Source organism: Rhamphochromis sp. 'chilingali' (assembly GCF_963969265.1).
Source record: "Rhamphochromis sp. 'chilingali' genome assembly, chromosome: 22".
Lineage (NCBI taxonomy): Eukaryota > Metazoa > Chordata > Actinopteri > Cichliformes > Cichlidae > Rhamphochromis > Rhamphochromis sp. 'chilingali'.
This window is the reverse complement of record NC_137950.1, coordinates 8,368,718-8,382,442: the sequence shown is the minus strand read 5'-3', so window position 1 is coordinate 8,382,442 and position 13,725 is coordinate 8,368,718. Positions and strand designations below refer to the sequence as shown.

At 41.1% G+C, this 13,725-nt stretch overlaps 1 protein-coding gene and 1 long non-coding RNA gene across 2 annotated transcripts; both read left to right on the top strand.

The window, feature by feature from the left end:
* The first annotated feature begins 3,359 nt into the window (after positions 1-3,359).
* Positions 3,360-6,940, top strand: LOC308391383 (histone H1-like). The gene has a single exon (XM_080874008.1). The coding sequence runs from the start codon at positions 6,535-6,537 to the stop codon at positions 6,919-6,921; it is 387 nt and encodes a 128-aa protein (XP_080730134.1). The 5' UTR covers positions 3,360-6,534; the 3' UTR covers positions 6,922-6,940.
* Positions 6,941-6,946: 6 nt separating this feature from the next.
* LOC308391384 lies at positions 6,947-11,645 on the top strand. Its single transcript, XR_013970605.1, has 2 exons — positions 6,947-8,635; positions 8,735-11,645. It is a non-coding gene; the product is annotated as an uncharacterized lncRNA (long non-coding RNA).
* Positions 11,646-13,725: the final 2,080 nt, after the last annotated feature.

The following is a 13,725-nucleotide window of genomic DNA, read 5'->3' as shown; positions in this document are numbered from 1 at the left end:
AGCTGCCAAGATGCCACTTGCCACCAGTTTGGCCATATTTCAGAGCTGCAACATCACTGGAGTGCCCAAAAGCACAAGGTGTGCAATACTCAGAGACATGGCCAAGGTAAGAAAGGCTGAAAGACGACCGCCACTGAACAAGACACACAAGCTGAAACGTCAAGACTGGGCCAAGAAATATCTCAAGACTGATTTTTCTAAGGTTTTATGGACTGATGAAATGAGAGTGAGTCTTGATGGGCCAGATGGATGGGCCCGTGGCTGGATTGGTAAAGGGCAGAGAGCTCCAGTCCGACTCAGACGCCAGCAAGGTGGAGGTGGAGTACTGGTTTGGGCTGGTATCATCAAAGATGAGCTTGTGGGGCCTTTTCGGGTTGAGGATGGAGTCAAGCTCAACTCCCAGTCCTACCGCCAGTTTCTGGAAGACACCTTCTTCAAGCAGTGGTACAGGAAGAAGTCTGCATCCTTCAAGAAAAACATGTACCAAGTACTCCACAGCGTGGCTGGCAAGAAAGGGTATAAAAGAAGAAAAACTAATGACATGGCCACCTTGTTCACCTGATCTGATCCCCATTGAGAACCTGTGGTCCATCATCAAATGTGAGATTTACAAGGAGGGAAAACAGTACACCTCTCTGAACAGTGTCTGGGAGGCTGTGGTTGCTGCTGCACGCAATGTTGATGGTGAACAGATCAAAACACTGACAGAATCCATGGATGGCAGGCTTTTGAGTGTCCTTGCAAAGAAAGGTGGCTATGTTGGTCGCTGATTTGTTTTTGTTTTGTTTTTGAATGTCAGAAATGTATATTTGTGAATGTGGAGATGTTATATTGGTTTCACTGGTAAAAAGAAATAATTGAAATGGGTATATATTTGTTTTTTGTTAAGTTGCCTAATAATTATGCACAGTAATAGTCACCTGCACACACAGATATCCCCCTAAAATAGCTCAAACTAAAAACAAACTAAAAACTACTTCCAAAAACATTCAGCTTTGATATTAATGAGTTTTTTGGGTTCATTGAGAACATGGTTGTTGTTCAATAATAACATTATTCCTCAAAAATACAACTTGCTTAATAATTCTGCACTCCCTGTAGTAACTTGATATTATTCACTCTTCTCTTTTTGCACATTTCATTGTGTTGTAGAGTTTGTTTTAAATGGATAAAATTGGATTTCATGCCGACTCAATCTGTGGGACACACCTGTGTTTGAGGTTCCACAATTCCTATGACATGTCAAGACAAAAAAGAAGTCAGTCAAGTATAACAGGCTCTCTCAAGACCTTTGTGATAAAATTGCGTTGGGATGTTGATCAGGACAGGGGGCATAACATCATATCTAAACTTTGAGTGTTTCTAGCGGCGCGAGTGAGTTAATAACAGCGAAAAATGAGTTGTAATCAAGATTATTTCTGAGAGTACTGTGGGCAAACTAACAACAGGAGGAAGGGGTTTAGTCACTGTAGTGAGTGGTGAATATTAACTGTAGCAGAGCTTCTACAGAGATGGAGGAATCTGGTTTTTGGGAGGGGTGTCTAAGACAATGCTTGGTGTTCTTCTCAGTTTTTATATCTGCCAGAAATCTGCAAGTGTAAGAATTTTTTCTAAGAAATGAAAAAGTATTTATTTTTGAAAACACTTCACATTTTTATGGGATAATTGTGTCTGAATCTGCAGTTTTATCAATTTAAAGCCATTTACTGTAAACACAAAGGCTAACTCTCTTTACTATGAAGTCAGAGAGAAACATGTACCAGGATGAGCAGCTGTTCAAGATTAGTGGGCTATCTGCAAATCATTTTATATATATTATGGACTACACTACATTGTGTTTCAAGTAGCTTTATTTACAAGCCCAAGACAGAAAGACCTACTTGCTTTTAACAGTCTGCATTTGATACCGAGGCAACCAGCAGCATCAGTAGGAACAAACTTCATTCACAGACACTGACAGAATAGCTTTGTGCTGTTCAGTCACCGCCAGAGAAACTCCACACAGATCATCAACCTCCCTTTACTCTTTGGCTTGAATTCCTGTTTCTTTGATCATCTGACTATGGAGCCAGCAAAAGCCAACTATTTATTGGCCGACTTCTTCACTCCAGCCTACAAATCTTATTACCTCTACTCTGTGCAGATGGTAGTTGTTTCAGCTCAAACAATATTTGGCAATCACAACACGCTTGTCTTTGCTGGAAGCTATGTATTAACTAAGTAACGAACTTCTAATTCTTTTGTTTCAGTTGGAACAGAAACATTCCTCGCTAGCTTAAATATGTCATAACGCTGTGAACGTTGTGTTAAAATTCTCCTAAACCTAAATGCAATTTAAAAAATATGTAAATATATAATTAGTTAATATATAATAAAAAGCAGTTACTAGATAAGAGTGCAATAGTTGGATGTTAAGAGTGTTTAGTGTTCATTCAGTATACATTCAGATATGTACAGACCCCAGTGTGTGCTGACATGTGGGTGTGTAGTCACATGTGTACGTTCACTGCTCTTGTACATAGTCATAGTCTGACAGCAGCTGGAGGAAAGACCTCCGAAATCTCTCCTTCGCACACCATGGGCGCAGCAGCCTGTCACTGAGGAGCTGCTCAGTGCTGCATGGGGTGGGAGGTGTTATCTAACAGGGATAACAAGTCTCACTACTTTAGAGCCATCTTGAAATGTCTATGGACATTTTTCTAATTTATTATTATTCATCGTATATTTATTTTTGTCTTTCTCTCGTGTCGTCTCGGGTACTGCAGAAGCTGATGGAAGTGTCAAGAGCTTTGCAGATTGGTAAGTGTAGTACAACTAGAACTGCATAAAATGAATAAAAATATTGAATAAAAAGTTAACTCAGTGGAAGTCATCATGAAGTGCCTATGAATATTCAGCATGGAGATTTTGCGAATTTGGCTCCAATTGATCAAGTAGTCCAGTAGAAACAAAGCACAAACAGGCATAACTGTTAACCTCACAGTTAGAATAGTTGAGGTGTCATAAGGTCATAAAAACCCACAAAGACCCAGCTGTGAACATCTGCCAAATTTTATGTCAGCCCAAAAAGCACTATACGAATTATTCTGTATTGCGCTAGTGTTGGTCAGCTGGCTGATTTTCTGACTAAGTGGCTTTCTGACTAAACAAAGGGCTACAGCAGTGTTTCAGCACATGCCCAGTGTTAGCTGTAGTAGCTGAGTGGGTTTAACTAACAAGCATGAGTTTCAAGTTTTCATTTAAAAAGTTGTTTCTGGAAAAGGGGACTAAATATATTTACAGTCCTGAGCCCCTGTTAGATTTGTATTGTTGATTGTCATTTATGCTTAGAAATATTTACTTATATATGCTTAGAGTTTTGTAATTAGTTGCAGATTGGTAGAGGTTTTGATCCTTGATAGTCTGCAAACTTTGTGTGTATTAGACAGCACTTTGGGAGCATGAGAGGTCATACCGTGTCTTATTATTTTATGGTAGGATTAACGTAGCTACGTCTGTTCTAGTCTAAGTGCTCTTTGTTTAGATGAACTGCAGGACTTCCTCACCGTGTTATCTAGGATGAACCATCTAGGGTGAGGGGGAGGCTACCCTCTTCCTGACCAAGGATGTTTGACCCTTTGATCAGCAGTCCACACACACACACACACACACACACACACACACACACACACACACACACACACACACACACACACACACACACACACACACACAGGCAAGGTACTCTTTGTGTATGTAGACGTCATATGTTAATGAACTTATGCATATTCATGTAACCTCAATAAAAGGACAGTGATACGGGAGAACGGACGAGAGCTACTGGGGTCAAGCGAAGGAACGGTGCCTGTCCGGTTCTCTCCCGTGCACGAGTACCATGAAGAAGTTTGCCTACTTGTGTCTTGCTTGCAGTGTAATTATATTGTCTTAACGTTCCAGCGAATAGGTTTATGCTACAAACCTAACATTAATTGGTCCTTCGATGCCGGAGCCCTGGAATCGCATTCACCGAGGGGAGGAGAGGCACGCTGAAAGACTGACGTCAGCCAGGAAGTTCCTGTGGATTCGCTGTATGTCTTTTCTCCTCGATGAATGGCGATTGGCGGGATTCGAGGCTGATATTACACGCTAAGCAACACCGAGTAAGTTTAGAGTCCAACTCTATAACTGTACGTCTTCGCCGCTCAGTGGGGCGTTGTCCGTGGCCGCTTAGTGGGGCTAAAATTACGTCTTCGCCGCTCAGTGGGGCGTTGTCCGTGGCCGCTCAGTGGGGCTAAAATTCGCCGTCTAAGTGGGGCGATGTACAAAGCCGCTCAGTGGGGTTTTTTGTACAGAAGCATTAAGTCGCAGAGTTGCGCAGTTCGAACTTTTTTTGGTTCGCCGTCTTAGTGGGGCGAAATACAGACCGCTGTGTGGGGTACTGTAGTGAGTTCTCCACCGCTCAGTGGGGTGTTGAGAAGTTCCGGGGGGTCCAGATTGTGCTGGACAGTAGGCCTATTTTGTGTTGTTGTCATTGTCGTCGTCGTTGTTGTTGTTGTTGTGTGTGCGGAGCAGAACATGTGGTCTGTGACACCGACTGTTGTTGTTATCATGGGTTTCTAAGCAACCAAGAGTGAGTCGGAGGGAGACAGACGTTTGTGCTGGACTTTGCTCCTGGCAGCACAAAGTATTTATGTAAAAAAGAGAGAGCGACGGCTCCACAGCTGCGCGGGTTCACGCGAGCGCGGTCACGCGGACCTGAGCCGTGCGGTTAATCGCAGGCTTATAAATGGAAGAGATTCAAATGTTAGAAGTTTTCAGAAAACACACCAGCCTTGGAGAGCTGTGGAGAAGGCCAGCCCACATCAGCAGCACTTAAGATATGCTCTGGTGAATGGCTTTCCCCCCACCCCTTGCTGACACAATGTTTATTCTTTAGCTTGCCCTGATCGACAGCAGCCTGTGTGCCAGACCATAGATTTAATTGAGGTGGATAGTTGTTAAAAGTAATCTACATTAAGCTTGTGGTTGCTTAAATTCAGTACAATGACATGTGAGGTGAAGTGATATAGGTAAATATTTAAACTCATGAAGTGCATAGAGGCACTTGACCTGTGTGGAAGACGGTCGTCTTATTATGAGCCATTGTTGAGATATAGAGCACATCTGTGAAAACAACTAATATGCTCAACCCTGTATGAAACATCTAAAAATACATGATGGAGAAGCTGTGTTGAATATGTAAGTGTAAGACTTTGCCACTGTGGGCAGAGCATGCAACTACTGTGTGATGTCGCGTTGCAGTTTTGTTTTTGTTTTTTGAGCTGATGAGCAAGCTACACATTATCAGATCAAGAGCTGTCTGAGAACTACTCAAAGAGAGGGAAACAGAGAGTGTGCAGCGTTTCCATGAGCAGTTTTTCTGCACCTTGACTCGTGTGTGTGTGTGTAGCATCAGCATCATGTTTTTGTTTATTTGTTTTGTTGGATTAAAAATAATTAAATAAACTGGTGATCATGCTTATGGATCACCACGGCACATATCTCCAGCCATATGGTTTATTTATGCAGATGAAAAAGTGAGTGTGAATGTGTCTGACATCACAGTGTTTTTGTGCACTGTGCAAAAGTGATTGCCTCTGATTGTGAGTGAGAGCGGTGATTTTGCAGACCACCAGCTATTTAAAAAAAAAAAAAAAGAAGAGTGAAAAAGAGAGAGAATTTATATTGTAGATGAAAAATAATCATAGGAAAAAGGTTTTGTGTTGATCAGCCGAAAAACAACTACAATGTCATTTTCTGCTTTTAAGAAAGGATTGTTCACACAAACACAGACAGAGAGAGAGAGAGAGAGATGTGTGTTGATTAAGCAGTGATGATAATAATGAACATGTCTTAGTTTGTCACTTTCAGGTGAAAAGCAGACCTGTATCAATTTTCCACATGCAACAGTCGGAAGAAAGTTATAGTTTAACATCATTGGAAACATGCAGGCCAAGTTTCTGGCTGACTTATTTACAGTGCCATGTGTTTCTCAACCTCACAAGCGAGCTCACTCCTCCCTGAAGATAAGGAATGCAGCTCCAAAGCAATAACATGATAAAGAGACAGCAGCAAGTCCTGAGCACAAAAAGTCCCAGCAAAGCAGCAGCAATGTGGATAAACAGCAGCAGCAGAAGAAAGCAAACCCATCTTCCTGTCTGATTGGTTGAATTTCACGGAGGGGCGAGCAAGATGGCAGCGGGAAGAGGAGTTTTTGTTTGAGTTCTCAGCACGAGACACTTATTTGACGTCTTTCTGGCCTTCGGGACTTTTTTGGAGATCAGCGCGCTAAACTTGCTGGATCTGAGGCCAGGGTCTGCGGCGGCAGCATGTTGAAATGCTCAAAAAGGACTGAGTGACTCGGGCAAGCCACATGCGGCTAGCATGCTGGCTAGCGACATGAAAGAAATGGACCCTTCATGATGCGTTCAACGTGCCAGCGCTGTGGTGGGAAAGGCTCCATCATAAACACGCCCTGCGCCCTGCGCCGAGGTTCAGGCCAAGAAGAAGAAGACGATGACTTCCAAGCCCAAGAAGGTCGGCCTCAGCGTGGGCGAGCTGATTGTGAAAGCCGTGGCCGCTTCCAAGGAGCGCAACGGCCTGTCTGTGGCCGCTCTCAAGAAGGCTCTGGCTGCCGGAGGCTACGATGTGGACAAGAACAAGGCCCGTGTCAAGACCGCCATCAAGAGCCTGGTGGCGAAGGGCACTCTGGTGCAGACCAAGGGCACCGGGGCCTCCGGATCCTTCAAGATGAACAAGGCTACTGAGAGCAAAGCCAAGAAGCCCGCCGCGGCCAAAGCCAAGAAACCGGCAGCAGCTGCTAAGAAGTCGCCCAAGAAGGCAGCAGCAGCACTTCAGCTACTAGACAGGACAAAGCTGAAGGAGAACTGCCGGGACTGTTGAAGTGGGAGAGGACAAAAGAGTGAGAGGATAACAGAGTGAGAAGACTAGGTGAGAACACATAGGAATTATTTAATGTGGGAAATCAAAATTTGGGTTAGCAAACCTGGGGAAAAGAAAACTGACTGCTTAAGTTGGAAAATTGAGACGGAGTCTGAAACATTGCGAAAATAGAAACATATACAAAATCACACACACACAAGCAGAACATGCATTAACCCTACTAACAATTCCAAACACAAAATGACTCATGAAGACTCATAGCACATTAGTTAAGAAATGATTAAATAATAGCAGAGAAGTGTGTAGGAAAGGCAGCTTTAAGAACATGCTCTGCTGGAGATGCAGCTCCACAGACATGCATTAGACCTGCCTAATAACACAAACCCATGCAATGAAAATTAGCTTGTTATCTTTCATCAGTGTTAAATTAGTGTCAATTTAGCAGACACTTGTTATTAAATACTGAATTTATCCAATGCAAAAAATTGACTCTCCAGGTTGCAGGACAACAGTTTAACTTTTGTGGGAAAAAAGATCCTGGTTTGACCAACCAGTGATCAGACAATAAATTTAGTTGTTAAAATGGTAAATTGGGAGAAGCTTCCTGCTTGATTGAGGCAGCACATGTAATTTACTGTATGAGGGAAATTGTCTTTTGTGATACTATTTTGAACATGCTTTTCTGTCGTCCTGTCAACTTAGTGGGTTAATAGCTGATATGCAAATTAGTTGATCGGTTTTAGATTAATGAAAGGTGACTGAATTCTAGTACGAGTGAATGAGATGTGTTGGAGTTGTTGTGTGTTGAGTGGAGACTCTAAAACACTGAGTTTCCTGTTTTGATGTGCGAGTGAATCCTGTATTTAGATACACAACTCTGAATACATCAGAACAAACGTCTTTTGTGAAGTGCATGACAGCATGTCACATGTTTTATGATGAAGGGAAAAAGGAAAAATTGAATAAAATAGATCTGTGGCTTAAATGAGTGAAGAGCACAGACCGGGTGATTAAACTCATAGCTAATATGACATTAGGGTTATGTTGTGTGTTGTGCAGTTGATGGTTGGTTTGGAGTGAATCTAGCTGATGATTCTTCTCCTGTTGTGAAGATGATGAGGAGTTTGTGTCATGACTTAACAAGGCCTTTTTATTTTGATACTTTCACAGTGCACTGAGAGTTTGGTTTGATAATCTCTGTTATTTTTTATTTTTCATTTTTGAACAAGCACTGATTTTTGCTTGTGAATTTCTTTTCTTTGAGCAGATCTGCAAGTCGGGAATTAAAAGCGTTACACGTCGTCAAGAAAATTGTTGCAAGTGAGTTTCTCCACATTTAAAATGGGTTCAGGAGAAAGCCACTTATTTGGGACAATTAGGAAATGAGAGTCCCCCCCAAAAAGGATTCAACGAGGAAATCCAGTCTAAATTATTTTTCTTTTTGAAATAACGTCGTTTTGCTGAGCGTGGAAACGAATGCGATGATAATTTCCACAATTAGCAAAAGAAGGAACCACTGAGTGAATGAGTAAGAATTTTAAAATAACTGACTGACTGACTGAACATGATTGTGTGAAGCTAACCCCCACCTGACAAAGGTGCAGATGAACCCATGTGTTTCCTTTTACAGGAGCAGAAAGATGACAGCAACACTCGAGGTTGCATGATGATTTAACCTTTTAAATGCCATTTTCTGTGTCTGTGCATTTATCAGGTGTGTTATTCATAGGCTTGAGTTGCTCACAGAGATAACTGTGACAAAGTATGCATACGCCTGCGCAAGCGCTAATATTTGCATTTTCTTTTCTTACAGCATGCCAGTTCTTCATGTGAATTGATGATGCGATTTATACCAGGACAACTGGTTGATGTTTTTTCCTACTACAGGATTTCTGGGTTTATGTGTGAGGAAAACTGTGTTTACAGGTTATGAGTGGTGATGCTGTTGCATTGTGTTGATGGGAAAATGTGAAGGTTACTTTGATAATGTGAATAACCTGTGTGAAATTTCCTGTGTTGAGAACTGGTGTTACTTCTTTCCACAGCTAGGGTTGACTTTATGGTGTTTTTATGGCACCTCTGGAACCTGTTGACCTGTGTCTGACCTCTGTCTGACTACAGTCAATGTGTATTGCTAATGTTAGTTTCTTTGAGAATGCTGTGGAAGATTCAGCTGAAACGGACAAGTGACATGAGTAAAACAAATAAGAGATACAGTGTTTCTGGGATAGTTTGATATGGGCTCATTAGCTGGCCACTTTTGAGCCCATAGTAATATATAAGTGGAGTGACTTTGCTTAAGAGCAGTCACCGATTACATTAATGTTGCCTGAGTACATGGGATGATCCATGTCTGAGGCGACTTATGAAAATAATTGTAGTTTACTGATTTGAGAAAACCTGCACATGACACTTGTCTTGCTGATGTTGAATGCTTCTTGTCCTTATGATACAATTGTTTGCAGGTATGGAGTTTGATTTTACTTCCAGATTTTTTTTTCCAGGCCATGATGGTGTGTATGCAGGCTCCTGGGAGAGCCAGGTGTTAAGCAAACTTAATATGCAAAGCACACTAACATTTTCATTGCAGGATTATAGGTCCGGGGTGGTGCTGCTCCAGGGGAGGAGATGCCCTGATGTTGCCTGGGATATGATCTAGCTAATCTTTTTCTTTAAGACTGGAATCCAGGTTTGGTGAGTTGACGCATGGGTGTGTCCATGCGTCAAGAGGAGGGGTCCAAGGATTAACATTAAACAATGTTTTTTATTATTGTTGCAGTGATTTGTGTGATTAGCCGTTTTATTTACAAATATTAAACCTATGCAAGTGGTGCACCCATGTTCAGATGAGGCTTTGATGGCCTATAAGTGAAGTTCACTGAACTAAAGAATGTGGTTTGATGATTGTTGACATACTCTCCAAATAGTTTGTCTTCCTAGCAAGGAAATACAGGTGCAGCAGTAATCTCCTGAGAAATCTTCAGAGGCCCAGTGAGAAGCGCATAGCTGACAGGACCAGGCAGTGGTTGAGGTCAAAGATCAAGCTGATTGGGGCCCATCATGAAATCAGACCTTGGAGCCACAGCAAGGACCATGAAACTGCCTGCAAAATAGAGGAGAGGATCGTCCACAAGATGGGAGAGAGGCTTCAGGAGGATCAGAGATCATCTTCAGCACAGCAGACATCACACAGAGAGCTGTGCTACTAAGCTTCCAGGAAATCAAGAGGAGACTTCCCACAGCAAGATTTTAAATACAATGAAAGATTCAATATTGACGCTGAGGAAGACGACTAAGGTGTACGACGTGCTCTGCCTTAAACCTTCAGCAGCGTTGGAACATAAACACTCAGGGGATGAGGAGCGTGCCAAGCTCCATCGACAGCGTAGAAGGAGTTCGAGGATGACATCATGATTCTGTGAAAAGCACAGGAACCAGAAGCTATGGTGGTGATAACAGCAGTTTCCTATGAACATCACCTAACGCTGTGCCACTGTACTGTGCATACGATGACACTCTGAAGGCTGCTGGGATCATAATAGCAGTAAGACAACCCTGCACCCTTTCCACAGAGGTGTTTTCTGCAGAGTATGGACAATGAAGGACAATGAAGGAGTCATAAATATCCCCCTCACAGGACGAAGGCCTGAAGTGAGGTAATGGGAGGCCATAAAACTAGAGTGCTGAGAGGTCTGCAGCTTTGGAAATAGCTGAGAACCATGTTGACAAACAACAAAACCAACTGGTATGTTTGAATGTTTATTCTACATACATTTGGACTCTGGTCCTATGGACAGTGATGGAAACAACTGGAAGAGACATTCATGACGCCCTGCAGAACTCAAACCACTCTGCAGAGAGACATGTGATGTGCACACCTGGAGGAAGCATTACCAAGCTGAGATGTTTTTGAAAATGTTACTTTTTATTTTCACTATTAAATTAACAATTTCTTTGTTTGCTCGTAAGATGCAGTTTGCCATGAGATGAGCTCAATGAATGGGATAACTGCTAATACATTTGTTGAACTGTGTACCTTTTCAGTAATTTAGGGTGATTTGACATATGCTGAGTATAAAAATGTTTGCATTGAAACTGTCAGGCATGAGGTATTCATACCTGGGAACTTTTCAGGCATAAAGGTCAAAAAGGGGGGAAATGTTAGATTTGTATTGTTGATTGTCATTTATGCTTAGAAATATTTACTTATATATGCTTAGAGTTTTGTAATTAGTTGTAGATTGGTAGAGGTTTTGATCCTTGATAGTCTGCAAACTTTGTGTGTATTAGACAGCACTTTGGGAGCATGAGAGGTCATACCGTGTCTTATTATTTTATGGTAGGATTAACGTAGTTGCGTCTGTTCTAGTCTAAGTGCTCTTTGTTTAGATGAACTGCAGGACTTCCTCACCGTGTTATCTAGGATGAACCATCTAGGGTGAGGGGGAGGCTACCCTCTTCCTGACCAAGGATGTTTGACCCTTTGATCAGCACCACACACACACACACACACACACACACACACACACACACACACACACACACACACACACACAGGCAAGGTACTCTTTGTGTATGTAGACGTCATATGTTAATGAACTTATGCATATTCATGTAACCTCAATAAAAGGACAGTGATACGGGAGAACGGACGAGAGCTACTGGGGTCAAGCGAAGGAACGGTGCCTGTCCGGTTCTCTCCCGTGCACGAGTACCATGAAGAAGTTTGCCTACTTGTGTCTTGCTTGCAGTGTAATTATATTGTCTTAACGTTCCAGCGAATAGGTTTATGCTACAAACCTAACAGCCCCCACTCACTGAAGACTGATGATTAAAAAGAACAAGTCCTTGTGAGCTAACCTGCTTGTTAGTTTACAGAAATGGAAAGGTAAATGGCTTGATAATACCAGTTACTCGTGATGGTTAAAACTGGTACCTGGAAATATTTACAAAGGAAAACTGTGGTACATATCCAGTGGTATTTAATCATTATTTATTTTTTAAATTTTGCATTTTGTGGAGGTTTTTTTTTAAGTCTTCGATTTAAAGACTATAAGAACAGACAAGCAGATAAGTCACTGCACAGTGTGTATAGATGTTGTGCTGCAGTGTTAACAGAGCCTGACTTTTTTAAGCTAATGCAAGAAGTTGAATAAAAATTAGATAATACTTTAATGACGCTTTAGCAATTCCACCAATTTGAACAAGATGTTTAACACCACTGGCTGATTTTACAGGTTGTAGACACTCACTGCTTTACCTCTGTCCTGATGCCTTTGCTCATCCTCACTGAGGTGATTTCTGATGGCTGTTTCAGCTAATGTGGATCTAGGGCCAGATGCATTTCTGACATCATGTGTAAAGTCTTTGCTGGATTTTTTTAAATTTCATGACTATCAGATACTATTCAATTGCTATATATATATATATATATATATATATATATATATATATATATATATTGCACATCATGTATATATATATATCATATATATATACATTATATATATACATTATATACATTATATATATATATATATATATATATATATATATACATTATATATATATATACATTATATATATATATATAATAGCTTTTTGGGAATCAGCTTGTTGGTGTTATTAAATTCCGTTCATTTGAATTCTTTTGGCGACAGAGAAAAACTGGACTCAGAGTGGTCAAGCTCAAAAAATGATCTTTATTTTTACATTTCCAGAAATGGAGGCCTGAACAGCAGAAAAATAATATTGTAATGCCTGTAAAACGGTGTTAGCCTTGGCATTTTTTGGTAGATTCAAACAAACTGAAATCAATTATGTGTTTTTCTTACATCCTGCAGGTAACAAAGAGCCTTATAAATTGGTTCTTTGTTAAGCCGTTGGTGGAAAAAATGACTCATCTCTTGAGTTGGGTGCTTTCTTTATGCTTGAATGGTTCAGAGGTTAGAGTTAAGTGGTTTAACAAACAAAAAACGTTCCCCTGAGAATAGTCAAGCACAAGACTGGACAGAAAATTAGATAAAAGTCAGCCAATGTCTAAACAAAAACGTTAAAAGACCCCCAGAGAGCCTGAAGAAGTATTTTTGAAAAAGAAAAAACAAAGGTTTGTCTCCTCGGATGCAACATGTGTATAAATAAATCATGGATCAAAATCTTTGCACTTTATTATTCAAAGTTTAGTTCCTATATCTGCCCATCTGGCTATAAAGAGGCTTCTAAAACCCCAAACTGTAGTTTATACTGCAGCATAATAACATGGGTGAGGAAATGCATTATTGGTTTGGGTCCATATATCCAGGCCAACAAACTGGTGATATGTATACCAGGTAATTGATTTAATGCGCATCATTTTTAAATTTTAAACACTTTCTCAGCTCCTGTGGTGATCAGCAGTTACTATCACTCAGTATCACTGTTACTGTTTAGGTATAGTCCAATTAATCCAATTTCTAAGCTGCAATCATCAGATGTTTTGCTATCTTGGTACCATTTTCTGATTCATCTCTGCAAAATGATCAGGAGAGCATGCACAATCCTAATCAGCAGTGGATCTCTCGGGACAACATATTGTGCCAATGTCTTCATGGCAAAAACTAAGACACTGGAGCTCACTATCAAGTCCACTACAAGCTTCGTACCATCCATGGTTAAGATAACCATTTTGCTTGAGTGAGAGCAAAAATATCTTGGTCACTAGCTATGGGCTAGTGCTTGCACTGTGGCATCAAATGTACAGAGGAGTCATATTAGAGTTCAAAACCTATATTTCAGTATAAGCCCCAGTCCATCCCATCTGTCCAT

Bases quoted from the DNA above. Each gene is read 5' to 3' on its own strand.
- LOC308391383 (XM_080874008.1), top strand. From the start codon at position 6,535: ATGACTTCCAAGCCCAAGAAGGTCGGCCTCAGCGTGGGCGAGCTGATT.